This window comes from Melanerpes formicivorus, unplaced genomic scaffold, assembly GCF_026170545.1.
Source record: "Melanerpes formicivorus ecotype bairdi unplaced genomic scaffold, bMelFor1.0.p_v2 SCAF_27, whole genome shotgun sequence".
Classification (NCBI taxonomy): domain Eukaryota; kingdom Metazoa; phylum Chordata; class Aves; order Piciformes; family Picidae; genus Melanerpes; species Melanerpes formicivorus.
In genome coordinates this window covers 512898-540256 of record NW_027142379.1, presented here as the reverse complement: position 1 = coordinate 540256, position 27359 = coordinate 512898, and the positions used below count along the sequence as shown (strand labels likewise).

Sequence of the window (27359 nt, the reverse complement as noted above, 5' to 3'; positions counted from 1 at the left end):
CGCAGTTTGTGCTCTCCTACTTTCACTGTGAATCTGTCTGTGCTGCCCTGTGGAAGAGGGAAACAAGTTCAGGCTGTCACTGAACAAGCCAAGCCCTCTACCAAACATGCTCCTCTCCCACCTTAACTTTCTTTACAGAGAACACCAGAGGCTGCCACCACCAGATTGTCAGAAACCTAATTCAAGCCATGTTAATGTGCTTAAGCAAAGCATTCTGCATGCTCAGTGCTTCCAACACATCTGGCCAATGCTTCCACAGAACATTGTCTGTTCCTCTGTTAACTCCTGGTGAAACAGCCAGACTCTGCACAAGACCTCCAGACCCACAGCCAGCCCCAAACAGTCCTGCAAGTCATTTACAAAGATCTCTCTCAGGATTCAAAACACCATTTCTGCTCTTCCACTTGCACCACATGAGAGGTTAATGCAATTCCTGAATGAAATACACAAGAATTCCAGGAACAAGTCACAGGGATGGGTTCTCAAGAGCTACTGGCAAAGCAGCAACATCTGTGGCAAACCCAAAATGTTTCCAAAACAAGTCCTTGTCTATCAGCTTGTGCCAAATATTCGTGACCAGAGCTGGTAAATAAAGAACTCTCAGCACTTCAATTGCATATTTCCAGCAGCTAGATCCCAGCTGAAAATAACTCTGGGATGCAGAACCTGTAACAGAAAATCCAATTAGAGAATGGATCTAAAAGGAGCTATAGGATGAGATGGTACAACACAAACAAGAAAAGCTCTTTGCCATCACCCTACGTGGGATGCTACTAAAGAAAACAAAACTCCTGAGCCTGCAAGAAAAACATTCAGCTCCTCCATGTTTTCAGCAACTTCAAAAGCTCTAATTGCAAATTCAGACCCTAAAGCTACTCAGCCACTTCTCTAAACACAGGCTCAGTGGGGATTTTTAAGTATGGAGTCCCAAAGATAGCTCAAGTCTTCTGGATTGCAGAGCTCAGCAACATAACTGTGCAAGTGCAAGAGCAAGCCTTGGGACAGCCTCAAGCCAGCGGTGGGCACCACGTGTATTGGATGAGCAGAGGGCAGCCAGACAGAAAAAGCTTGCAGAAGGGCTGGGCATTCCTAGTGGAAAAACAAAGGGAGCTTCTCCTCCTTCCCATGGCTCTTTCTCCACTGCCTCCTGCAAGGAGACAAGAGGGAATGGATTGAAACTGGAGGAGGGGAGATTGAGAATTTCTTCCTAATCTCCAGTCTCAGCAGTGAGGGTGGTGAGACACTGGGACAGGGTGCCCAGAGAGGTTGTGGATGCTCCCAACCTGCTCAAGGCCAGGTTGGATGAAGCCTTGAGCAACCTGGTCTAGTGGAAGTGGGCTGGTACTAGATGATCTTTAAGGTACCTTCAAACCCAAACCATTCTGTGCATCTGTGAAGGCCAAGGGGGTCTTGCCTACACCCATGTCAATCACATCTGCCCAAGATGTGGATGAGAACAGCACTGGGGACTGCTCCAAGTCCTGGCCCACATGCCTGAACCAGGCACCATGGTGCAGAGGGGAAAAGGCACCAGAAGCAGCCAAGAAAGAGCATCCTCTTATTCCCACCTCTCTGAATGCATCCCACACAGCAAAGTACTCAGGAGGAGAAAGAACATTTGGGGTAGGTTTGTGTTAGTGCTGCTCTTAGCCAAGACAGGAAGAGCCTAAACTTGGTTTTCTGACTCTGCTCTGGAGCATTCTCAGCAGCATTAATGCTGAATGCTGCCAGCACCAGGGTGTTTGTCCGAGCCATCATTACACAACTCATAACAGCAGGCTGGAGAGCAGTTCATGGAGCTGGAAGCAAAGGCAGCTAGAGAGCACACCTAAAAAAAACTTCATCTACTCCTGGGGGCTTTTCTGGCTTCTTTTTAAATCACCTACTTGCTCCCAACTGTTCTAACCTGAAACTGCTTCACTCTCTTTGCTACAGACTCACTGTAACTCATGGGGCTGAAGTTCAGAGCCCAACCAAGCCAGCAAAGAGGCTGGACAAAACAGAAACACTTGCCAAGCCAGCAGAAGACCCTGTCCCCTTGGCATGTCTCCTGCAAAGCACACCACCACCTCGGAGCAGCCTCACGGCCAGGCTCCTGCTTTACCTCGAGAGGAAGAGGCACGCCAAGGGCACAAAAGAAGTGACAACCCTCAAATGGCTCCAGAGTGGGCAGCCAGCCAGTAAAGGCATCTCTCTCAGGGGCTGCAGGGGTGGAAAGGGGACATATAAACCATGCCTCAGCTCTGAGTAAATATTTTACTTCTCAGATTCATGCTGCTTACTTAATCAATCCCCATCATTATTTCAGAGGCCCTACCAGACACTGAAATTGATTCCCCATGACCTCATCTACACAAAATAAAGATTTTTCCAAGTCTCTCCATCAGATCCTGAGTTCAGGTCAGCTCATTTCACACTGGAAAAGCCAGAGGCCCTGTGCTCGTGGTGGGCTGGACACATAACCAACGCCACAACCAAGGCAAGGAGGCAGCAGGTTCCCACCATTGTTAGCATGGAGGGGAGCAACAAGAATTGTCTGAAGGAATTTCCTACTGCAAACAAGGCAGCGAGGTGAGTAAAGGAAATGAAGAGTTCACAAACTAAATTACAGCCCTGTGTGCACCGCCCAGGGCTGCTTCCCTGGCACGGCAGCTGAGCCAGCCTGGGCACAAAAAGCCACACTATGCAGCTGAAAACAGGCAAGAAGTCAAACCTACGGCCCTGGCCATCTCGGCAGCCCCTGTGCTGCCAGCCGAGCCCACGACACGACCTCGCTCATTGGAGGGAGAGTCTGCAACCCTGTGATGCTCCCAGGAGTGTACTTGATGGCAGAGACAGCTCAGCCTTGGGAATCATAGAATCCTTAAGATTGGAAATGATCTTGAAGACCATCAAGGCCAACCTTCTACCCAACACCTCCATGACCACCAGACCATAACCCCAAGTGCCATATCTGCTCATTTCTTCAACACCTTCAGGGACAGTGACTCCACCACCTCCCTGGGCAGCCAGTTCCAATGCCTGACCACTCTTGTAGGAAAGGAATTTTTTTCCCTGATATCCAACCTAAAACTCTCCTGATGCAGCTTGAGGCCATTTCCTCTTGTCTTGTAAGTTACTTGGGAGAAGAAGCCAACACCAACCTCACTTCAATCTCCTTTCAGGTAGCAGTAGAGAGCTATAAGGTCTCCTCTCAGTCTCAACAATCCCAGCTCCCTCAGCCTCAGAGTAGCCAGGGTACTGCTGCCCTGTGCCTGGAGGATACCACCTACTCCTTGGGTCCAGTCCCAACCTGCCTCCTCCCTCAACCTCTCTCTGCTCTTCACTTGCAACAGCTTTTCTCCCACCCAGTTGTACTTTTGCCAGGGAAGACCACCAGAAGCTCAGCCAACAGGAACACAGAAACACTCTCAGAGGCAAGGGTGTATCCCCTTTCTCAGTGCTCATCTCCTTGTCTAAAATCAGTGGTCATGGTGGCCCTGCTCCACCCACTGACACATGTAGATGTGGTTTCCAAGAGCACTGCCCCTCTGCTCTTGCTGAGCCTAGTGGGTGCCAGTAGATCTGCTGCTTGGAGACAAAGCACATCAAGCCCTCAGCTCCATCAGCCCCCCTCTACCTTCTTGTCTCTCATTCCCTCCCCTCCATGGAAACTGCCAGTCTCTCATCATCAAGTATTTTTAACACAGATGGAAGAAGACATTGTGCTGTTTTAATCTTTCAGATAAGATTTCTCCATGGTTCCCATCTAAAATTTGTATTCTAGCTTCATTTCCCATCAGTTTGTTTGGCTTGGAGAGAGGTACACATCAGGTTTGTTTCTTTAACTACACCAAGCTATGATTCTGCATACATTTAGGACAGACAAAGAGAAGGGTTGGGTGGCCAGAGCCCTCTTCCATGCTCTGAACTACTGAGAAACCATCCAGCAGTGGTCAAGATTCTGTGCATTCTATGATTCCAAGATGCTGGGAATTAACTCTGGAGGAGGATGGGGGTGCCCTATCTAACACATCTCAACAGTTTCCAGACTGCAAGTGGCTTATCTGAGCCCACATGACCATATGCATCCTTCCACCCTGATGCATATGTTTAAGCATATGCATGGCTTTCATCAGCCGAGAGGTCCCGTGGCAGCTCCCAGCCCCACTCCTGCCAGCACTGTGCTTATGCATGCCTTTACATTTACATACCATGCTCAGGCTCTCTTAAGTCAAACAAAATTAGAGGCAGTGCATTACACATGTGCCTTCACATCTGTGGGATCAGGGCCTGAAAACAAAAGCCACCCAGCCCACCACAACACGCCCTGCTCTGCCACAATTAAGCACAGACACTTCAGAGCAGCTAGCTCCAGCTCTTTTCTATGCATGCTTTTACAATTAACATAATGTCATTTCCTGCCAGGACCTAAAAGGTTGTGACTCAGGAATGTTATCATAGTTTTAAGTCAAACCGACTCGCTTTTAGTTTAATTCCTTTTCTTTCCTCCTACCCCATGCTCTAACAAGGGAACAACTCAGGGCTTTCAGAAAATAAGATTCTGTTAAAAAGCTTGATAAGCAAACCTTCATCAGCCTTGCCTTGCTCAACTGTTTAGTTAACTCTCTCTCCAAACTCCCCCCCATTCCCTAGCCACACAGGAGCAGCATGCAAAGTGGGAGCAGAGGGGATTCGATAAGAAGGCATCAGAGACAAAACGCCCCCAACATCTACTGAATGCCGGCCCACCAGCCTTTCTTCTCTTATCACCTCAAGATAAAACAGTTCTCTTCTCCAAAAAGCACCAGTTCTGGTGGGTCTGCTGCTGAGGAGGCAGCCAAGTGCCCTCATCCCTCCCTTCCTGCAGGCACATGCTTTGCACAACGAGGGATGCTTCATTCTGCAGCCAAGTCCCCTCGGACTGGACTCTGTGGCACACAGACACGAGCCCAGTTTAACTGGTGCAAAACCCTCTGTGAGTGCTGTGTTGGAATTGTTTGTGGATATCAAACCTGCGTGAGGCTGAGCAGTGGCATCAGTTTAATGTCAGAGAAATGAAGCAGAACGCATACACAAAATCAAACTGCAATCCCATCTTGCATAAAGCCACGTTCCTAAGCCTGTGTTGTGAAGCTGTCACCCCACACAAAGCAAACGTCTCTGCTCGACAGTACCCTCCAGCCTGCCCTAAAAACCAGCTCGAAATCCTGATCTCAAGGCATCTTCTCACAAGAGGCTAACTTCAATTTTCATGCACATTTCAGACCCTAAGATCAAAGAATCGTTTCAGAAGCAGCTTTATACACAGATAGTATCATTTACAGGCATTCTGCTGACAAACATCAGCTCCTGTTTTGTTTAGAAGCATAACTTCCCCCACCTCCAGTAACGCTAATAACCCCACCTTCATACATTCGCTTTGCCACATCAGAGGCAACGTACAGCCCTGCAGATCCACAGGCACAAAACAAAAAGAAACTGCCTCATCCCGGTCGCATCTTGAACACAGACCATCTTCCTACTATGAGAAGGAGCCGCACTTAAGGCCCCTGCTCATGGACAACATCTGTTTTACTCGCAAGCACGGGAAAAGTTGCTGGCAAGTCGATCAAATCTCTCTCCCTCCCCCGGCCGATACACAAAAGTGCATTCAGGCTGGTCACGGTGAGTTTCATTCACGCTTCTGCAAGCTGGATGCCAGAGAGACCTTGGCGGGTTTTTTCGGGAGCAGCATCTGTTAGTTTTTGTGGGTTTGGGTTTTTGCTTTGGGGTTTGCTTTTTTCCCCTTTCTTTCTCTCTGTAAAGAGAAAATCTTTTGTCTTTCTCAACGTGAATGAGAAACCACATCCCCAGAGAAACGGTCACGCCAGAGGATGCCAACCACGCGTGCCCCTCGGAAGCCTTTCACGCCGGGATTTTCATGCCTGTACCGAGCGCCCAAAGTCTCTCCCGAGGGAGTGAGTGCACTCCCGTAGCTGTCCCTCTGGCCAAGGCACAGCCCTCTCCGCTCCCAAACGTTCCCATTCATGGGAACCGGCGGTGCAGAACACCCGCCGCAAGTCACCGAGCCGGCCGCAGTCCCGGCAGCAGCAGCCCGGGGAACACTCGCGGTGTGTCCCCGCTGTCCAGGGCAGCTCCAAGCGAAGGACTCCGGGAGAAGCTGCCCGAAGCCGGGCCCGGCTCGGCCCCGCCGCAACAAAGAGCCACGGCCCCATAGAGGGGTGAAAAAGTTTTGCGCGGGCCCCCCACACCCCCCTCCCTGGCCCCAAGAAAGGGCACAGGCGGCGGCGAGGCGAGACCACCGACTCTTCCCATGCCGCATCCCCGCTGCCCTCCGCGGGCACTGCACTCTCCGAGCCCCGGCACGGCATCCCCGGAGATGCACTCCTGCACCGCACGCCGCCGTACCGGAGCAATTCAAACCCAGAACCTCAACCCTACCACCGCTTTGCACTGTTTTGCACGGCCCCCCGCCTCCCCTGGCGCCGCAAGCCCCCGGCGCCTCTCCCCGCCGCCGGACCCACCGCCGGTCTGCCCACGGCCACGGCCATGGCGCTGCAGTCTGTGCGCTCCCGGCCCGCCGCCGCCCGCTCTGCGCTGCCTGCTAGGACTGCAACATGGCCACCCGGCGGGGAGGGCCCATGCGCAATGCAAAGGGGCCGGGCGGCGAGGCGGGACCCCCCCGGCCCTCCCCCGGGGCCGCCGCGGAGCGCGGGCGGGCGGCAGGCACCGCCCCGGCTGGCTGTGGCCCCGCTGCAGCTCGAGGAACCCTGAAAGGAACCTGGAGCCCCGGGGAAGCTGCCCCCGGAGCGCAGGCAGCCCCCAGCAGTAACTGCAGCCCCCCGGGGAGAGGACGCGCTGCTCTGCCCGGCTGGTCTGGGGAGAGGGAGCTGCCGGCCGCTGACACCCGTCCCCGTCGTCTGAAAGGGTCCCTCTCTCTCCAACTCTGGCAGCCCCACTGCGATGGGGGACGGCTGAGAGCAGATACCCTGCCTGCTGCCTTGCAGAATCATAGAACGGTTTGGGTCAGAAGGGACCTTGAAGATCATCTAGTTCCACCCCCCCTGCCGCGGCCACCTCCCACTAGAAGAGATGGCCAACGGAGTAACCATCAAAGTCCTGCTGCAAACAGTTTGGTTAAGAAGGCAGATGAGGATTTGTCAAATAGATACTCTTATGTAATGAGACAGAAGACAAAAATCAGGCACCTTATTTCTCCTGCTCCTCTGAGTGCCCCTCTCCTCCTGGCACACCTATGCTCTGCTTCTAAGCAAACTAGGAATTCCAACCAGCAGCCATAGTGGCCAGCTGCTCTCCCACTCCAGTAATTGCCAGGATGCTGCTCCAGATGGCACAATTATTCCCCTTTACATGGAAAGGTAGGAGTCTTAGGGCTAAATTCAACACACCCACTCTCAAGTATTTCAACCAAGACAGCAACAAAGGGCAGACCTGCTGGGTTGGATCCTGTAACAGTCCTCAACACATAAAACCCCAAAAGGCTACCGAAAACCAGAGAACCAACCCACACATGAACTGCTGAGCCATATCAGAGCTGATGAGCACCCACAGAATCCAGACAGGAAAAAAGCCAAAAGGACAGAAGCCGAGAGCACCTCCAACCAGTAAGTCACCCAGGGTAGTAAGCAACTGGACCTCAGTGGTACACTCACCGTTCACACCCCCTTCAGCCTGGAGCTGTTAACTCTTCACTCTAAGAGCTGTTTCTGTACCACTTCAGGAGAGACAGCGCTGTTTGTAGTCCAGACACTTCCTCCATGTTTTGCAGGACTGAGAAGATGGCGTTTAAGAGTGATCACCCACACCTGCTCCCACAGCCCCCAAACTGAACAGGAAGGGGGGCAAGCCCAGGAGTGCTGCTTGAAGCTGAGGGTTTGCACCTGGGGCAGAAGCTCTTCATTGGGCACAGCTGCAGCCTCTATTAGCAAAGTTGCAGTACCAAAAGCCCTCATGGAGGTTGTCTCAGGAACGTTTTGCAAGCATGGTTGGTGTGGTGCTTTTATTACACTAATGGGTTAAGCATTACTAGGGAGGCTGTTATATTAGACTTATGTTCTTGCTCTTGTGGCAAATTCCTCCCACATGCACAGCTCCAGGTGAGGAGGTGCTGAGTGTGCCTGTACTGGGAAATGTGCTCGGACCAGTGCAGCCTCTGGTGGAAACCTGATGATCATATCTAAAGAGTTGCCTTCATTACACCTGTGGGTGAGGCAGAGACAGCTTCCCCTTGTCTGAATTAAAGGCATGCACGATACTCCTTCATCAGCACAACTTAAAGGACACAAAGATCTTCCATGTTTAGCAAAACCCTGGTGTGACTCACTGTGTCCTTCCTTGGCCTGAAGCTGGGAGAGCTGTGGCCACCTTCCCTCTGTGGTCCTCGTGCATGCAGACCTTCCTGGGTTCATGCTGAAAGAGGAGGGGAGAAAACATATCAAGACAAAGAAAGGTTTGGTATCTTTCTAGATCTCAGCTGGCATAGTTCCTTGCATTCACACTGTTCAATGAAAAGAAGCAGACTCCTTGGTCCTAGGAATTTCACAACTGCTTGTCCCCAGTGGGTGTCCACACAGAGGGCACTGCCAGTGCCTCATCCTGGAGCCCCTGCAGGAACTGTTCCTGTTTTACCAGAGCTGTTTTCCATCATTTTATAAATACAGCGCCACAGTGCTTCAGTAACCTTTTGTATCATCTGCGGGGCAATTGGTCAGACCACATGGTGAGAGTAAACACAGGAGCAGCCCCAGAGCTTGGGTGAATTTAACCTCCTGTCTGAAAACAAACATTCCTTAAAGGCAACATCTTCACGCACAACTATACACAACAACAGAAATATACAAGGCTGAGTGCTGGGCTTAGTGGGTTGTAAATGTTTAAGCAATGCTTGATTCTGCCTTCATTTTGTGATGAGCACGACTCATAACTTACTGAAATTCCACACAGAATCAGACCTGCCTCGTCCAGAACTCCCAAAGAGGGTGAGACCAGGATAAATCTAGCCATTCTGGAGGCTCCTACCCACAGCCAAAGTGACCAATCTGCAGAGAGGGTAAAGCCTAAAGGCAAACAAGAGCCTTTTTAAACCCCTTAGCAGACAATGAAACAGCTCCAGGTAGCAGGGCTGCCCTCCCACTCGCCTGCACGAAGCATGACACCCCCTTAATCCCAAAATGTGATTTGGAGCTCAGGCTGTGAGGGGCGAGACTACCAGCATTTGGTCTGCCTCTGGGTCAACAGGAGCAGCTCTTTCAGCAGACCTCTGCTTCTGCTTACAAAGGGTGTGAGCAGTCACAACCAACTGCTCCGTTAATGGCCCCCACCTGAGCTACCAAGCCAGCAGCGACTGTCAGTGAGACGCCTCTCACTGGAAGAAGCTCAGGGAGGATTCTCCCACCTCAGTAATGCAGAAGCACCAGCCACGAGTGTCAGTGTCAGCCCTGCAGGTACTGCAGCAGTCACTCTTGTTATCTGAGTGTGCTTCACTAACATCCAGAGCAGTTTATAGGGTGAGAGTTGACATCTTCTATACTTTTAGCCAAAGCCACACTTACAGTAAGCAAAACAATACCTCCAATGTTGTAGAAGTTAAAATGTTTCATGGAAAGCCTCCTGCCTTGGTCTATTAAACCAAAACACACTTCCATTTGCCACTGCTATTTAGGTGGATTTTTTTATCTTCCTAATCTACCCTCCTCCACTTTTTCTGTGACCACAATTATATCATTATGCTCCATTAATTTAATCTCTACTGCTTCTGCTGAGAGCATGCTGATATCAAACACGCTTCTGACTGCAATCCAGGGCCCGTCAGAAGAAGAGGGAGAGAGCTATTTATGCCTTGAAGAGCTGCACCAAAAGCATGTGCAAAAGGATAAAACATGAACATTATCCCTCACCCTGCTCAGATGAGCACCACTGCCAGGATGAAGCCATGCTCTCCTACAATACAGACCACAGGGAAAAGCAGAAGCAAGACCTGGCAGGGCACCTAGCGCAGTTTTTCTTGCTGTGCCGCTCAGGCAACCCAAACTTTGGCTCACAGGAAGGGTTCTGTGATACATTGCCTAAACTGTAACTTTGAGAAACTTGACAGTTTCTTTCTCTGGCTGCTCCCACCACCCCAGAGGTTACAGTTTAGCAGTCCTGCAGTTCCACGGGGCAATTTATCCTGAAAAGCACAGATAAAGTCCTGTGACAGAAACGAAGGGCTCAGAGGCAGCAAGCCAAAAGTGTAGCTTGCTCAGCGGAGAGAAACACCACTGCACTCATCCACTCTTGGAAGTGTTGCAGGGGCTGAACATTAAGTTATCCTCAGGCTCTGTGTTACCCAGTTCCCTGGCTGTAGGACAGAAAACCAGCATGCCCTCTGTCCCACACTTTCCACCCACTATTCACTCCCCAAACTCTTTGGGCTGGCACTTGTTTGGGGCATTCAGGGCATATTGCCCCCTGGGGCACTGATCTGTTTCACCCCTCTCTGTACACACTTGTGACAGCAGCATTAGCAGCACAGAGCAGCCTCGGATCCACACTCCAGCAACCTGTGGCCAGCCTATCTCAGCCACACAGTGAACACAGAGATGACAGGAGATCTAATTTGACTTCAGGCACTCCTGGTACAACCCCACACAGCCACCCTGACCCACAGCACATTCATGTGTCTTTATTGCCACTTTCCTTAAGTCACAGGGCAGTTCAGGCTGGAAAGTACCTCTGAGGATGATCTGGTTCAGCACCTGCTTAGGAGGGGTCACACAAAGCAGGATTGCAGGCAGCAGAGTTTTGAACATCTTTGAGCATGGAGACCACATCCTCCCCAGGCAAGATGCTCCAGTCCTTCACCACCCTCACTGTTCAAGAGTTTTTTCCTCACACATGGAGTATTTTGCCTTTGAATGTGTGTTCATCATCTCTGGTCTGTTCCCTGCCATGACTGGATATTAGGAAAAATTCTTTGCTGCAATAGTGGTCAGGCATTGGAACAGGATACCCAAGGAGGTGGTGGAGTCATACCCCCGGAGGTGTCCAAGAAATGTGTGGACATGGCACTCAGGGACATGGCTTAATGGCCACGGTGCTCTTGGGTTGATGGTGGGACTCCATCGTTTCCAACCAAAACAATTCTATGCTTCTACGATGACTGACAAAGTAGTCTTTGCCACCAAATTAGCCTGGCCCTTCTCAGAGCACTCGCAAGACTTCTCCAGCCCCTCTGCCCCGCTTCCCTCTTTTACCGCTGCCGCTTCTCGTCTCCGCCACCCCAGCCGGGCAGCTCCACGGGCTGTCACCCCGGGCAAAGGCAACCGGGGGTGGAGGCCCGGCCGAGAAGGAGGAGGAGGAGGAGGAGGAGAGGCCTGGCGCGGCAGGAGGCGGGTTCCCCGCCGCGCACCTGGGTGCAGCGCCAAGCACCGACGTGCAGCACCGAGCACCGAGGCGGAGCACCGAGAGCCGGCTGGCCCCGAGTATGGCGCGGGAGCTGAGCCAGGAGGCCGTGCTGGACTTTCTCTGGGCAGCCGGGGGCCGAGCCCCCAACGCGGCGCTGCTCCGCCACTTCCAGCGCTTCCTCCGCGACCCGGCGCTGACGGAGCAGCAGCGGCAGGAGCGCCGCGAGTACTTCAAGAGCCTCGTCAATTCCCTGGCCACCGTCCGGCCCGCCGCCGCCCCCGGCGCCTCCAAGGACATCGTCCTTCGCCGCAGGTACCGCGACCTCCTCGATGAGGAGCTGCCGCCGCCGCCGGAGGAGCAGGAGCAGCGGGAGAAAGAGAAGGACCCGCCGCCCCGACACGACCCCGACCGGCGGCGGGGCCCCTCCGGGGAGGCGGCGGGGAAGCGGCCGCCCGGTGGAGGGCAGCCCCCGGGGGCCGCCGTCGCGGGGGGCTGCTCTGCCCGGGGCCGCGGCGGACCCTGCTGCGAGTGCCGCCGGGCGCTACGCGCTGCCGCGGCTACCGCTGCCACGCCGCCCCCCCGGGCGCCGGCCCCCGCCGTGCCGCCGCACTCCCGCTCCCAGCCGCCGCCCCCTGCTCAGCCGCCCCCCTACCGGACACGGCCGCTGTCCTCGGGCCCCTGGGCGCTGCACCCCGACGGACCACCGCGCTCTCAGCCCCCGGCTCTGCCGTCGGGTTCTGGGGAGCTAGCCCCCACCGGGCCGCCCCGGGGCCGATCGCCGCCGCCGCCTCCCGCTGGGCCGCCCCCATATCAGACCCTGCAGCAGCCCTTGGTTAGATCGTCCCAGTCCCAGTCCCCGCTGCTTCCCGCCGGGCCAGCCCCGTTCGAGTCCACGCCACCTAGAGGGTCACCGCCTACCCAGTCCCTGCCACTGCCACCGGGACCCGGGGTGCTGCCTCCCGACAGGCTGCTCCAGCCTAGGTCTCCGCCACAGCTTCCTGCCGGGACGCTCCTGCCTAAGTCCCCCCTACCCTCAGGTGGCCAAGGGGAGCAGCCCACCCTCCGGCCACCCCAGTCCCCACTGCCGCCACGGGACCCCAGGGTACTATCTCCCACCAAGCCACCCCCATCCCGGTCTCTACAGCCACCCCTCGCTGAGCCACCTCCATTCCGGTCTCGGCCGTTGCTGTCCGCCCCGGGGGTGCTGCCCCTGTCCCGGTCTCTGCAGGCACTGCCCTCCAGCTCCTCTCCACCCCCACCGCTGTTCCCAAGCCCAGATGTTCTGCCCTCCACCAGGCTACCCCCATCACAGTCCAGGTCCCTGCAGCAGCTCCCCACCAGGCCATCCCCATCCCTGCCGCGGGGATCCAGGGTGCTGACCCTCAATGGACCAACTCAATCTCAATCCCTTCTGCTGTACCCACACCAACCCCTGCCACTGCCATCAGGTCCTGAGGTTCCGCCTCCCACCAAGCCACCCTCATCCCATTCCCCATCACAGACCTCCGCCCAGACGTCCCTGCAATCGCCTCCTGCCAGCCCCTCCCCATCCCAGTCCTTGCTGCCAGCTCAGGGCTCTTCAGGGCCCCAAGCCCCCGAGAGCGGTCCTCCAGCACCGCTGCCTGTTTTCAGGAGCATCAGGTGCCAGCTTGCTCTGTTGGACAGGCAGGGCATCCCCCCTTCACTGCCAGATAACTGCGGGCGGCAGCCCCGCACCATGCCCTCCAAGAGCTCCCCAAGGAACACCGCAGGCCGGGGGCTGTCGGTGCCACTGGGGCAGCGGGAGCACGCCTGGCTTGTGGCAGTGTCAGCGGGGCGCTGGGCTCGGGTGCGGGAACTCTTCCTGGAGGAGCCAGAGCTGGCCCTGAAGCGAGACTTCATGTCGGGCTTTACTGTCCTCCACTGGCTGGCCAAGCACGGCGACGGGCCGGGCCTGCAGGAGCTGGCGGCAGCGGCACGGCAGGCGGGGCTGGCCCTGGACGTGGATGCCCGCTCGGGCTGTGGCTACACTCCGCTGCACCTGGCTGCCATCCACGGCCACCAGCTCGTCATGAAGGTGCTGGTGCTGCAGTTGGGGTGCCAGGTGCAGATACGGGACAGCAGCGGGCGTCGGCCCTGGGAGTACCTGGGCAGCTCCACGTCGGGGGAGATCTGGCAGCTCCTGGAGGCACCCCGAGGCACGATCATGTTCCCCACGCGGCCCCTGGCTCACAGCTTGTCCTCCGACAGCAAGGTCTCACTGTCTGCTGGCAGGGCAGCGCTTCCTGCTTGCCTCAGGCCGCTGCACGGCCACCGAGCCAGCGTCGAGAGTGACTGAGAGACAGCTCACCGGCATCCCCTGCCAGCGGAGATGGGTACTTGGGGGCCGTCCTGCAAAAAAAAGCTGTGAAACAGATTGAAGGTGTTGAAGAATGTACTTCTAAATTATTCCAATGAACTATTGCCTGAGCTTCTGCTCTCCCTTCCATTTCTTGCTTTTCGACTGGTGGGAAGATGCAACAGCTGCTGGAAGCAGGCAGAACCCTTGCTGGGCAAATCACATGAACCCCACAGGGTGGCTGGGTGCAGCTAGAGCCACCAGCATCAGTCAGGACCATGGGTTTGGGGTCTCAGACTCAGGTGTGAAGCTCAAACCCTGACCCTGATCAGGGCAGAGCGTTTGCTTTCACTTACAGTGACAGATTGTTGTTGGTCCTGGGGTTTGCAAAACACTTGTTTACAGCACCTAAATTCTGGGGAGTAGCTGAGACTGCATCCCTCTGTAATCCCAACAGATTAAGGATGAGTCCCACTTGGAAAAATGCAGCTGATCGAGGTCCAGCCTTCCAGCAGGAGTCCTGAGAGAGTGACTGGCTGTGGCAGAGGGTGGCAGAGCCCTGAGTGGAGGAGGGTGTAACGCTCACCCTGTTCCTCAGCACTCCTTGCCCACCAGCCCAGGCAGGAAGGAATGCAGCACAGCACCCACAACTGCCCCAGTCTGCATGGCAGCACTGACACCATCCCCCCTTTCCTGCACCTCCAGTTCCTTTCCTCACACCTAGGAAGTGGTACCCATGCTGTGGCCAGAGCCCTCTTCCCATGCCTGGGAATGGAAAGTGTCACTACAGGAGTCTGCACTGGGCAGGAAAGGAGATGTGCTCTGGTGTGAGTCCCAGGTTTGGAGGAGAAGGCAGTTTCATAACCAGAGCTGTATTTCCCCAGGTGAAGAGATGCTCAGTGCCATCATTCCTGAGAGCTTACAATCAACAAGCTGGCTTTAAGGATCTCACTAGATTACACAGGTGCTGTAAGGTACTCTGCTCTCTGATTCATTACCAACGAGCTTCTAAGCAGTCAAAAATGCAGCTGGTTATTCTTACACCTGACCTGCCTCTTCTACAGGTCCTTTGTGAAGGCAGGAGGCTGAGTTACACAAGCCAGGGGTGCATCACCACCTGATTGATGCTCCTGCTGCTGGGCAACCCTAGACACAGACCTAGTGGGTACCAGTGCTTGTGGAACTAGGGCTGCTGGTTCTCCTTCAGAGGAGGAGGCTGGGACACTCTGGGGCAGACAGTGCAGGAGGTGGGACTGCTCATGTATTTGAGGCATGTGCCTGAATGCCTGCAGTTTCGGGGAGGAACGGGAATCAGGGCAGCAGAACCTGACCCTTGCATAACCTGCATGCCAGGGAATGCCTCGAGTCCTTGCTCAAGCCCTAATTGAGGGCTCCACTTTGCTTGGGGTTTACTAGAGGGAGGAACTCTTCCCCACAGAAGGGAAGCTACTCTGCCTGACTCTGTGGCCACAAAAACTTGTGGCTTTCTCCCAGTCTGGTTTTCTGCTTTCACAGGGGAAAGAGCTCAGTAAACCAAGGCGGTGTCCTGATCATTGCTCCCTGAGAAGACAACACAAGCTTGAACTCACAAGAAATTCAGCTCTGGGCTATTGGCATGGGCATGTAGGGAGCCCTCCAGGACTCCCCCATAGCAGAAGTAATCCTCTGTATGGCCTGTCCACTTGGCTCCATTTAAGGGTTATAGCCTAGATCAGGGTCACTAAAGCCTTCCATGACCCTCAGATAGAAGCTCTTACAAGCAAGCTGTTGAGAGGGACTGTCAGGGATGCCACCAGAGCCTTTGTTCACAGCGAGCTTCAAGGAGGAAACCCCAAATGAAAGAAATCTGTGAGTGGACTAAGGGTGTCTGGTGGAGAGCACACTCTTGCTCCACAGCCATCTACAGCTTCCACAGATAGAAGGTTTTCCCCTTACTATCTCCAGTGTTGCCAAGCCAGAGGAGGACAGTGGTGCCTTGGCATTCTCATTTTACAGCCTCTCTGTGGCCTTTCTCCGTGACGCAAATCCAAGTGGCACTTTTTTTCCCCTGCACTCTATTGAAGACCTTTGTCTGTCATCTCTTTCAGAGCAGATTTCTCTCCCTGGCAGTGTTTAGTTCAGCAGACAACTGTGAAATAACTCTGTGACCACAGATAAGCTGATTTCTCCAGTTTTTAAATGGTAAAGCAACTCTTAGGAAGTTTGAAACTGAAACTAATCCTTTTCCTACTGGATGCAGTGTGCATTCACTCATGTGTAGCCCCCTAGGATTACTTAGGAGCTCTTGGACTGCTGGTACTGGTAATGCTGCACAGCTCTCACACCACACTCTTAAAAATCTTGTGGGAATATCCCCCAGAAAGCCTCATCCTCCAAGTTTTCTGCTGGTGAAATATGTAGCAGCCAGGGTAAAACCCAGCCCCAGCCCACTGTGGAGGGCAGGGATGAGCCTTTCACCAGCCATGCCTGGAGGAATCACACTGCTGCCCTGGAGAATCAGGTACTGTAGGTTGTCCCCCAGGAATAATCCATCCTTGGACACACACATGCAGTCAGAGCATCCTGTTTGCAGAGCACTCCTGACCTCCTTACTACTTACTCATCAGCCTGCCTGGCCCCTTCCCTGCCTGTGCCTGCTGCTGTTTCCTCATTGCAGGTGGACGTGGCTCACACCCAGGCCTGGCATCTGACTGCACCACCCTGAAACATAGAGCATGGCAAGGATTAGTACACAGCAGGACTCTGCCCTCTCCTCTCACTGCTTTGGAAAACAAACCTCCCACTGACAGCAGAGGATGATAAAGTCCACTTCTCCAAAGCTTATCTCTAACCAACTGCTTTGTCCTCTGAAAGCCATGTCCTTCAAAGGAGAAGGTGGATTTTCACACAGTAGCCTTTGCCCATCACATACTGTCAAGCCTGTGAACTTGGTACAGGTAACCCTGGAAGTCCCCTCCCTTCTCACCACCTCCCTGTTCCTGGGGCAGATGCCTTCACACCTACTCATTAAACTGCAGGATATGGACAGCACAGGAGAGCTGGAACTTTATCTTTATTCATGTGGCTTCTCTTAAGGTCTTGGTTATGTTCCCAAACTGTGGCTCTGACTGGCTTCAAGCTGCAGCCTTTTCTACCAGAGGCTGTGCAGGTGAGCTGGCAGTCTGATGTCATTGCCCAGCTACTGCTGAAATCTCTCTTTGTTAGTCACCAACTGTCCTTTGCCCATAGGGTCTCTATCACTTAAGCCCAACAAAACAGCTTCTGAAAACATCAGCCCACAAGCCTAGTGCTTAAACCAGCTGAGGGGGTAAAGCCAGCACTGATGGGGAGTGTGTCAGTTTGAGTCCCCTTCTGTGGCAGAGCTGCTCTTTGAAGATGTGAAGCTCCTCCTGCTCAGCAAACCAAAGCTTTCCGTCTGAGAGCAGCTTTGCCCCAAGTGTACACTGAGCCTCCCAGTCTGAGGGCAGCCAGCTGGTAACAAACTGCCAGCTGCAGGCTGGGTTTGTCCCCAGCCTCTGGAGAAGAACTCAATACTAGAGTGATGGTGAGGCTTCAGCTCAGACAGCCCCAAGAGGCTCACATTCAATTCAGTGTTCTTGGGCCAAGCAGATGAGCAATGCAGCAGAACATTGCTAGCTTAAGCTAATGACCAGGCCACCCCTCGTATCACAGCACTTTCTGAGGCACTGAGAAAGAGAACTTGTAGAATTAAACCCACAACACATTGAAGAGTCTTTCACACAAAATGCAGTCCCCCTCCCTGCTCTGACAACTTCCAGTTGACTTAAATTGTTTACACACAACTCCACAGTGAGAGGAATGTCTTGCATGCTTTTAACTAGTAATGAGACAACCCCAATTGCTACTAAATCCTGTTAAAGCTGGAACTGCTCGTGACTACACTTACTGCAAGTGGTAGCAGATGGCAGGTTAGCAGGCTGGATTTGACAAGAACAAAAAGAACCAGCTAACTGCAGGGTTTTCTGCAGTCTGAGTTTCCACATTAAAATGAGGATTGTAGGCTGATCATGGGAAAAGAAATTAATTCTTTGGAAACCCAGTCCCCTTGCAAAGCATTAAAAGCTGAACTCTCAGTTTAGCTGAGTGAATATCCCTCACCCCCTGGGTCAGAATGTTTAAGCAAACAAAACTTGTCTTCCTACTAATAAACAGAAAGATATGTTGATTGTGTCAGCTCCAGCAGAAATATTTAAGGATAATGTACCAAAACAAGCTACCAAACCACTGGTATTCGTTTTCAGCATATGTGAACAAGTCTTTATTAAGTGAAATTGCCTTCAAAAGTCAAACCCATTGAAACAAACAATGAAAGCCTCCACCCCACAAACTTCTAAGAGTACCCTAAGAGCTCCCAGCATGAACACATATGGGAAAAAAAACCCCTAAGTGCCTATAGCCTCAGTTCTGGGTGAGACCTGCTCAAGAGGAGGCTGGGAAAGGCTTTGCTCTTATCACACCTTGTGGTTTTCTGCTGAGGTTAGAGTCTTGCTGGGGCTTACCTGGAGAGCAGCAGGGTGGCAAAGTAGGAAGGAACTAAAACTAGGTAATTTTCTGAGGGCTGTTTTGTGGCTAAGGGGAGAAGGCTGTGTTTTAGTTGTGTTAATTTTGGAGGACAAAAAACAATTAACAGAATAAAGTCAACAGATTTTTACCTCACTGTTAAGGAAAGCTTGAAAAAGGATAAATATGGGGGTACTGCACAGGGCAGAAAATCAGAAGGAACCCCCTGATTTTTTTTCCAAGGGTTGGTGAGTGGGGGAAAAGTGATGCAGTTCTTTGTGTGACCTCAGGGTTGGTTTTGGCTGATGGTGGGAGAAGCCTTGCAGCCTTGCAGCCTTGCAGCCTTGCAGCCTTGCAGAGGTTAGTAGTTTGGTGACCCAAGTGCTGTGGGTGGGACACATTACTCCCTCCTTGGAGGTGTTCAAGGCCAGGTTGGAAAGGGCCTTGAGCAACCTGGTGTAGTGGGAGATGTGGCAGGGAGTTGGAACTGGATGATCTTTAAGGTCCCTTCAGGATGTGTCAGAGCAGCTTGCCCCTTGCTGCTCTATGCACTAGTTGCTGCTTGAAGTGTTTTCCTTTCAGTTTTCCTGGGAGACAGCTCGAGGCTTGAGGAATGTTCTTGTGGACCTAATACCAGAAGAGGTGTTTCATGGTCTTTAACACAGCCCAGAGTATCCTAGTGAAAGTGGAATCAGAAGAATTTGCGCTAGTGAGTGTCTCATGCCCTGCATTCCCTAACTCGGCAGGGGCCAAATGCCTTTGCAGAGCCAAGCACAGAGCAGCCCTTAGCACCCAGTGGCCAAAGTCCATATGGGAGCTGCAAGCCACTGGTAGACAGAAAAGGGTGCTGTGGAGAAATGGGATGGCCTTGGGTCCTGCTTACAGGAAATGCTTCTCAGGCCTTAGTGTGGAGTGCTACTGCCACAAGGACACAGGGCTGTACTCCCCCAGTAACAAGCACTTCACCTTCCTTATCTCCCTGGTGTTTCTCGCGCTGCCTGGCGATGGTATCTCAAGTGCGAGGATTTGGGCTGCTCTTATCGGAGGTTAATGAGTATGTGGGGCTGCTCCCTTTGGCTAAAGGGCTGACAGCAGCCTTGCTGGTTTGGCACCTTGTCCTTGGCTACCAGAAGCCAGCACTTAGTACTGTGGTTTGTTCCTTCTCCTGGCCCTAGAACAAAACGGAGAGCTGATAAGGGTGGGGGCAGGGTTTGTCCCCAGAGCCAGGTGGTTTCCCAGCCTGCTGGTGGCTAGGAAAGACAGTGTGGCTTCAGAGCAAAACCCAAGGGAAAATTGCTCCTCCCTTTGCAGCCTGCAGGGCTTTGGAAGAAGATATGTAGAGGCTGGGGGCAGCCATGGTCTGTCCCCTGTAGTGCTTCCCTCTCTTGCAGCTTCAGTCTCCCTGTGACTCTCTGCCTGTCAGTGTGGAGTATGGCTCCGTGTCCCTGCCTAGCTGCGCCAGCACCTCTGCTTCAGCCCACACATGCAGCCATCTGCACAGGCTTGGCTACCAAGATCAGACCCTGGGCTAGGACCCTGACTTCATACAACCATAGAATGGCTTGAATTGAAAAGGACCTTAAAGGATATTTAGTTCCAACCCCACTGCCATGGGCAGGGACACTTTCCACTAGACCAGGTTGCTCAAAGCCTCATCCAGCCTGGTCTCAAACACTTTCAGGGGTGAGGCATCCACAACTCCTCTGGACAACCTCTTCCAGTGTCTCACCACCCTCACAGTAAAGAATTCAAAGGCTTGACCCTCCCAAATTCCACTACATCCTGTGTCTGGGTGAGACCATGTTCCTTACCCAATGTCTGTGCTTGGGCCAAGTGGCATCAAGTCACCCCAAAGGCAGGAAGATCCTTGCTGGGCATGTGCTGGGTATTACTGAGGAGTGTAAAATGCAAATCCATACAAACACTGGAGGGGGATTAACTCTGACATACAAAAACATGTCTAGAGCAGTCCAACTGACTGCAGAAATAATCTTGCTCTTTTCCTTCCTAGACAGCTCCTTGTGTTAAAATACTTCATCAGCTGACTTTCCAGCTCTGAGTCATCACATCAGTGGCAGAGAAGGTAAAGCCTGGATCTTGCTTTAGCATCTTCTATTTATTTGGTTGCTTGTTTGTTTATTATGCTGGAGGTTTATAAGCCCCAAGCCTGTTTACTTGCATTTGTTCTCATCACCCAAGTCCTGGTCACCACGGTCCATAGGCAAAGGCAAATGTACCACAGCACAAGGAGACACCAGTTCACAGCAAGCCCAAGAAGCTGACAAACCCCATCAGAAATCCATATAAATAAAGCTTCTTCTCTGGAGAGGAGAGGATGAGCAATGTTGTTTCATAACATGTAGAATATATATGTCCAAACAAATCTGTTCCCAGGAAAAGATGAGGCAGTGCATGGCGCCATGCATCTCATTGACTAGATGTGGCTTCAGTGTCTTAAAGGCAGGGGGGGGAGAAAGCTTTGATAAATACCATTGCTAGGTGGTCAGGCAGCCTGGCAGCCCTGTCTGCAGGGTAAGACACACAGATGGGCAGGGAATGGGATCACAGAATCACCACACAGTCAGAATCATGGAATAACAGAATCACAGAATCACAGAATCATAGAACCCAGGGGGGATGGAGTTTGGTGTTCTGCCTGATGGGAAGAGAAATTGCCCACAGCAGAATAAATTGGAGTGAACCTGGGAAACCAAAAAGAATAGGTCAGGAGGCTGAGGGAGCTGGGGGTGTTTAGCCTGGAGAAGAAGAGGCTCAGGAGAGACCTTCTTGCTGTCTACAGCTCCCTGAAGGGAGGTTGTAGCCAGGTGGGGGTTGGTCTCTTCTCCCAGGCAAGCAGCACCAGAGCAAGAGGACACAGTCTCAAGCTGTGCCAGGGGAAGTTTAGGCTGGAGATGAAGTTCTTCCCAGCAAGAGAGATTGACCATTGGAATGTGTTGCCCAGGGAGGTGGTGGAGTCCCCATCCCTGGAGGTGTTCCAAAAAGGCTTGGATGTGGCACTTGGAGCCGTGGTTTAGTTAGTCAGGAGGTGTTGGGTGAGAGGTTGGACTTGCTGATCTCTGAGGTCTTTTCCAACCTTATTGATTCTCTGATTCCCTGATTCTAAAGCTGTTCTCTCTCTGAACCATAGAATCATTGAATCATCAAACCATAGAATAGTAATCATTGAACTGTTTCAGTTGGAAAAGACCTCCAGGACCATTGAGTCCCTCTATCAACCTAACCACCCTGGCCATTAAACCATGTCCTCAAGTGCCATGTCCCCATGTTCTCTGACCACCACACTTGCAGGTTTTCCTTTCCACAAACAGCAGATCTGGCTTAGTCACCTGCTGAGTGACACACTCAAGGGAATTGCAGTTCAGGAGTGATTTGCATCTGATTTGGATTTTTTTTTGTCTCTTTGCTTTATAAATACTGAACAGATGATTCAAGGAAACATCTTGCAGCTCTTCCCTCTCCTCATTTTCTCGCTGCTGCCTCCCAACAAGCTGCTTCTCATCGTGCTTACCCATTGATTTGGTTCCAAGAGGAAGCACTGACACTGCCATGTACAACATGTAGCTTCCTGCACTAATGAAGAGAGGAGAGCAACTACAAATGTTGTTTACTATGAAGATGGTGAGACACTGGAAAGGGTTGCCCAGAGAAGTTGTGGATGCCCTATCCCTGGAAGTATAAAGACCAGGCTGGATGAGGCTTTGAGCAACCTGGACTAGTGGAAGGTGTCCCTGCCTATGGCAGGGGGGGTGGAACTAGATGACCTTTGACTCAAGCCATTCTATGATCCTATGACTGATTTAATGTTGGATGGTTTTCCAGCTGCTGGATGGTCTGTGCTGGAGGTGAGCATCAGTCAGTGACCTGTGTGTCCACAGACATAGCCTCTGCAAAGTCCTGTTCTTCCTGCTTGTGGTCAAAGGGCAGGACAGATGTGCTGGGGCTTCCCTTGGAGACTTTGGCAGGTGTGCTGCTCATCTGTCCTGGGGCTGAGACTCCCAAAAGTGCTGTGGGATTATGTGCAGGAAACTGTCAGACAGCTGCTTCCTCTCTACTGCTGAGCACACCTGGCTGCAGACTCACTTGCCATGGGAGGGCAGTGCCCTAGAGTGGAGTCTGCCACCTTTTGCTGACTCTGCATTAAGGTAGCCAGCTGTGTTTGTGCTCTCCATGGGACCCGAGGGCATCCTGCAGCCCATGGCTGAGGCCTTTGGCATGAGTCATACTCTCCCTAAGTCCTGCTGTTTGCCAGGGTGAGAAATCCTGTCTGCCCTTCTTTTTTTCCTTGCATCCTGCAGCACCCAAAGCTCTACTCTGCTGCCACATTCCAGCATGCTGTGGCCAGAAATCTTTGTATGAAAGCACCCAAGAGCTGCAAGAGAGCACCACAGCCTTCAGGGATTTAGGAGCAGGGTTTCAGATCTGCCCACTGTTAGGTAATGATGTCCTTGCTGCCAAGAGAAGTTACTGAACTACACAAAAGTCTCTTTCTCAGTGTGTATTTCTAACTGGCCATTTCTTCTCAGCTATCAGCTGAGATGTGACCTTCCAGCCAGATGAGACGACAGTGGGAGACAATCAGATGATCAGATGGTCTGCCTGCATTTGATACTGATTTACAGCTGCTGTGTTAAAGAGATCCAGCACTGTTAATCTTCAACCTGAGTGTTTCTTTGTCTATTGCACTTCAACTGCCAGAGAAGATCAGAGCTCATCTCTGAAGCGAGGGAGCCCTCGTGACCCAGAACTCACTGCAGCAACAAAGCAGTGAGGGAGAAGGTGGCAGGCAGGAGGAGGAGCTTCACCCCAAGTAACATCACTTTGAAAGCCCTTTGGTATTTTGGGGCTCAGAATGGGCAGTGTTAACAAAGTTTGTTACAGCTTCTGCTTTCCAAGGCAGTTTCCAAGTGCTTATTGACAAGTTTCTTTTGCCTACAATTGCATTTGGGAAACTGGAAGCAGCTTTAATACAATCCCTTCTCACTGTGGGTGGCTCAAAGGAGACAAATTCTGGCACACACATGTTTTTGTGGGAAAGAACTCCAGATGGCTTGAGTTTCTAAACCACCCTGGCATGTTGTATGTGCTTTATGTCAGGCTAGCAGAGAGCTCTTCTGAATCAGTCCAGTTTAAGGTTGCTGGAAGGCTTCTGTGGACACTGGGCTGATGCAGAAGGCTTGGTCCCATCCTACCCAAAGTCATTGGGAGGTATCTCCCACACTGAACTAAGCAAAACTCCAAAACAAGAAACTGCTTTAGTCTTTCAGTCCAAAGGAGATTTCTGTCTCAGAGGCTTTGCAGGGAGTGACCTAAGGAAAATCAAGCCTTAAAAAAGTCATGAGGGGAAAATAGAAAAGGACCAACAGATATTACTTCTGTCAGGTGCTGGGGAGCTGGGACCAGTGCCCTCTGCATGTCTGATAAATGGAGAAGGGGGAAGGGGTGACTTGAATACTGCTCTTACTGGAAACTGAGGTTATGCTTGCCAACAGATTGCACCAGGTTGGAAGGGACCCTTCAAAGGTCATCTTGTCCAACCCCCTGCACTTCTCCTGACAGCCTGAGGATGCACAGTCCTGGCAGTGTCACTGTACCACAGATGGGTCTGTGGTTAGCCACAGTGGCAGAGCAGACAGCTCCCCAGCTTACAGCAGAGCATGGTGTGCTGTTGCAGAGCAGGTAAGTGATGCTGGCACCAGGGAAGAAGTTTGGGGAATGCACCTCTTCTACAGATGCCTTGGGAAGTGTCACATCAGCTCCAGGGACCTCCAACCCCTGTGCTGCCTCTGCCTTCCAGCCCTGCTGAAGCCAGTCTTGTGTCAGACAATGGAGGAAATAATGTTTCCTGATGTGTCTACTGTGACAACACAGATCCAGTCCTTTGGTCTGGAATGGGGAAACCTTTCAGAAGATCATCCCAGGTTTCCTGGAAAACCCCAGGAGCTTCAACTTTATGGATGGCACTAAGTGGTGGAGGCTGGTTTGTGAGTAGGAAATGAAATCAAGGCTAGCCCCCCAACCTGTGTGCAGTCACCAGTCATAGCTCAAGATTAAAGCTACCTGGAAGGCACACCCCAGTGATGACCCTTCTCCACAGACACCCCTTTGTAACCAGAACAGGATGTGTTCCTTGAAAACATTCTCCTCTTGCTTCACCCACATAGAGTCCAGACCCAGACAAGCAGCTCTGCTGCCCTGCTACCTTGAGGAGGGCAATGCAGATGACCTCCCTTCCAGCTTTCCTCACCCCTTGCACACCATGCAAACAACTTCAAGGCTAGTACAGATTTGATTCAGCTGGTTAAGGATAGGGAAAGACAGAGGTCACCATCTTCCCCTCAGCCAATCAGGAGTCACAAATCAAACCCAGCTTGTCTGGAGGTAGACCACAGGAGTATCTAAGGCTTGGGAAGTGCTGCTATCTTACTGTGGTATCCCAGTGCAGAGTGCTGCCTGCTGCAGAAGTTTGCAGCGTGGTCATAGATGTAAAGCTAACAACAAGGTTGTTAAGAAAAATAAATACTGTAAAGTGTGAGGGCTGGCAGACCTCTGGAAAACACACACTTGGAGGGGCAGTGGGGCAACACATTGCTTTTTGGGGCTGCTTTTGTTTGTGCTTTTTGCTGCTTTTCACTGTTTCCCCCACCCTGTGTTCTTGCAAGCATAACTTCAGAGGAGAGGCTAATCTCCCTGCTGCCTGATGAGCTGCAAAGAGGAGGAAGAGATGTACCCAGATTTGTTAAGTTTAGAGGAGTGGGGACCTCCAGTGAGGAGCAAATGTAAACAGCTCCATTGAGATGAGGCAATAAACTCTGAGGAGAAAGGCATGGGGAGAGGTGCTGGAGTGAAACGAGTCCCAGATAAACAAGCCCCAGTTCTGGGTAGTTAAGAATTTGCTCCAGTTAAATCTGGTCCACTGAGAGATGAGAAAGACAGAGGGACTGTCAGCTTGGGTCAGTGTTAATGAGGCAAAGAAAACGATGAGACATACTTTAAATCCCACTGAAGGGATCAGCAAACTCCTTTCATCACTTGGAGATAGTGCAAGGAGTTCTTTACAATTAACTTTGGTGTATAATTAACCTGGAATAGAGGTGCTTCCCTTTTAATGCAGGGGAAGCTGCAATGAGGAAGCCCTCTGGGGTAAAAACGCTGTAGTGATGTGTGACCATGCAATCCCAGCTGGCATCCAGGGTGGACTGGACCTTCTGCCCTTCTTCCTGCCAAAACCTTCCCTCTGAAGCAGTGTTTTGGGAGGCTCTGTGCCTGCAGGCTTTGGGAGGGCCTCTCAACCTCCTGCCAAACTGGACTGTGGCTCCTGAGTCATCCTTTATCTTCCAGGAGCAGGCTAAGGATTTTTCTTGGGAGTCTGGCTCGACTTCTCTGGGGTCTCCAGACCACCCCTGAGGTTTTCTCCATGGACAGTATAGGCTGGAAGACACCATGATGGTGAGAGCACTATTTTAGCCAGCCATGCATGGAACCTTTGGTGCAAAAGGGTCCAGAGAAGCTGTGCAGCAAAACTCTTCAGGGGGTTATGGCTCTGCAAGATAAAGGCAGAAACTTCTCAGCTGAGACAAACTAAGACACTATGGGAGAAACAAGGAGATTCAGAGACTGCAGCACGATATGAAGCCTCTTGCTTAGCTACACCAATGAGTACCTTAGGGTAGAGAAGTTGTGGATGTTCTTCAACATGTAGCTTCCTGGGCTAATGAAGAGAACAGAGCCACACTGGAAAGGGTTGCCCAGAGGAGCTGTGGATGCCTCATGCCTGGAAGTGTTAAGACCAGGCTGGATGAGGCTTTGAGCAATTTGGTCTAGTGGAAAGTGTCTCTGTCCATAGCAGGGGGTTTGGAACTAGATGATCTTTAAGGTCCCTTCCAACCCAAACCACTCCATGATCCTACACACAGCACCAGAAGCTGCCAGTGTGTGTGGGTTCAGTGCCAGATAAACCAGGTGCAGATACTGATGCGCTGGCCTCTGCATGGGCTGGAGAACAGACCACAGTACTCAAGTTACCAGCAGCAGAGGTGTGTCCTTAGACCTCCCAAAAGCAGGGGTAAGCCATTTCTAATGACAGCAGGGATTAGTCAGGGCTGTGACTTGCCAGGGGCCAGGGTGTATTTCTCTTGTGAAAGATCAAACAGAGTCACAATCAGCATGCGACATCCTTTGGGTATTTACATTTTTCTCAAGCAGATCTGGGGCATTTCTGGGGAGCTGTAAGAAAATCAGACTGGCCACCTGTCTGGCTGCAGCCTGTGCAAATCAACACATGAATTAAGGATTTGGGCTGGGGACCTGCTGCTGGACAGGGCCCTGTGCCCTCAGCAAGGCTGGATGCAGGAAGGGCACCCTTAATTTTCTCCACAGAGGAAAACTCTTCTGGGCATTGCCCTCTGGCTGAGCAGGAGATGACTTTTCTCCCTCTGCTTCTGCCAGAGCTGCCTGGTGAGTGCAACACTCTTCCCCAAAAGCATGTGGGGTAGCAGTGACTCCTAGCAGTGGGACCTAGAGGTTTTCAAGATCCATCTGGATGTATTCTTGTGTGACCTGCCCTAGGTGACCCCACCTTGGAAGGGGGGTTGGACTTGATTATCTCTGGAAGTCCCTTCCAAACCCTACCATGCTATGATTCCATGACCACAACACTATGCACTGTGTACTCTCCCTCAGGACCTGTGCATATTGCAGCCTCTTCCTATGGTCCAGGTAAAGCTAACCTGGCCTCTTCTCTGGATTATGTCTTCTAACCCAGAGTTTCTTCTCAGAGCATCACCTGCTGGCCCCGGTGTGCAAGAGCAGCTTGCATAGGGCAGCATCTCTGCTTCCCCCTCAAGGCTTTTGAAGCACACTCCAACCCTCTGCCTGCCTGCTGTGAGAGCTTTACGTGTTTCCTTAGGCACAAAACTCCCATCCCAGGAGGCAGTGTGTCAGGGCTGGGACTCCTCTCTGCGGGCAGTGTGAGGTGGCCTCTCCCTGGCGTTGTGCAGAGTGGCTAGGGTCACCCTTGAAGGGGTGGGGCTGGGCAGCCTGTCTCCCTTTACAAACCCACTGAAGGGGAAGGAGACCCACTGGGGAAATTGCTGCCACTTTTTCTTCTGCCTCC

At 52.3% G+C, this 27359-nt stretch overlaps 2 protein-coding genes across 5 annotated transcripts in view; one reads left to right on the top strand and one right to left on the bottom strand.

Moving 5' to 3' along the window:
• Positions 1-6615, bottom strand: part of SEPTIN11 (septin 11) — a 54393-nt gene extending 47778 nt beyond the window's left edge. For all 4 annotated transcript variants that reach the window (XM_068153794.1, XM_068153792.1, XM_068153793.1 and 1 more), the window contains exon 1: positions 6507-6615. In XM_068153794.1, the coding sequence (XP_068009895.1) occupies positions 6507-6533 (27 nt within the window). In that variant the 5' untranslated portion in view covers positions 6534-6615. The remainder of the gene's footprint in view (positions 1-6506) is intronic.
• Positions 6616-11467: 4852 nt separating this feature from the next.
• SOWAHB (sosondowah ankyrin repeat domain family member B) lies at positions 11468-13832 on the top strand. Its single transcript, XM_068154087.1, has one exon. The coding sequence runs from the start codon at positions 11468-11470 to the stop codon at positions 13703-13705; it is 2238 nt and encodes a 745-aa protein (XP_068010188.1). The 3' UTR covers positions 13706-13832.
• Positions 13833-27359: the final 13527 nt, after the last annotated feature.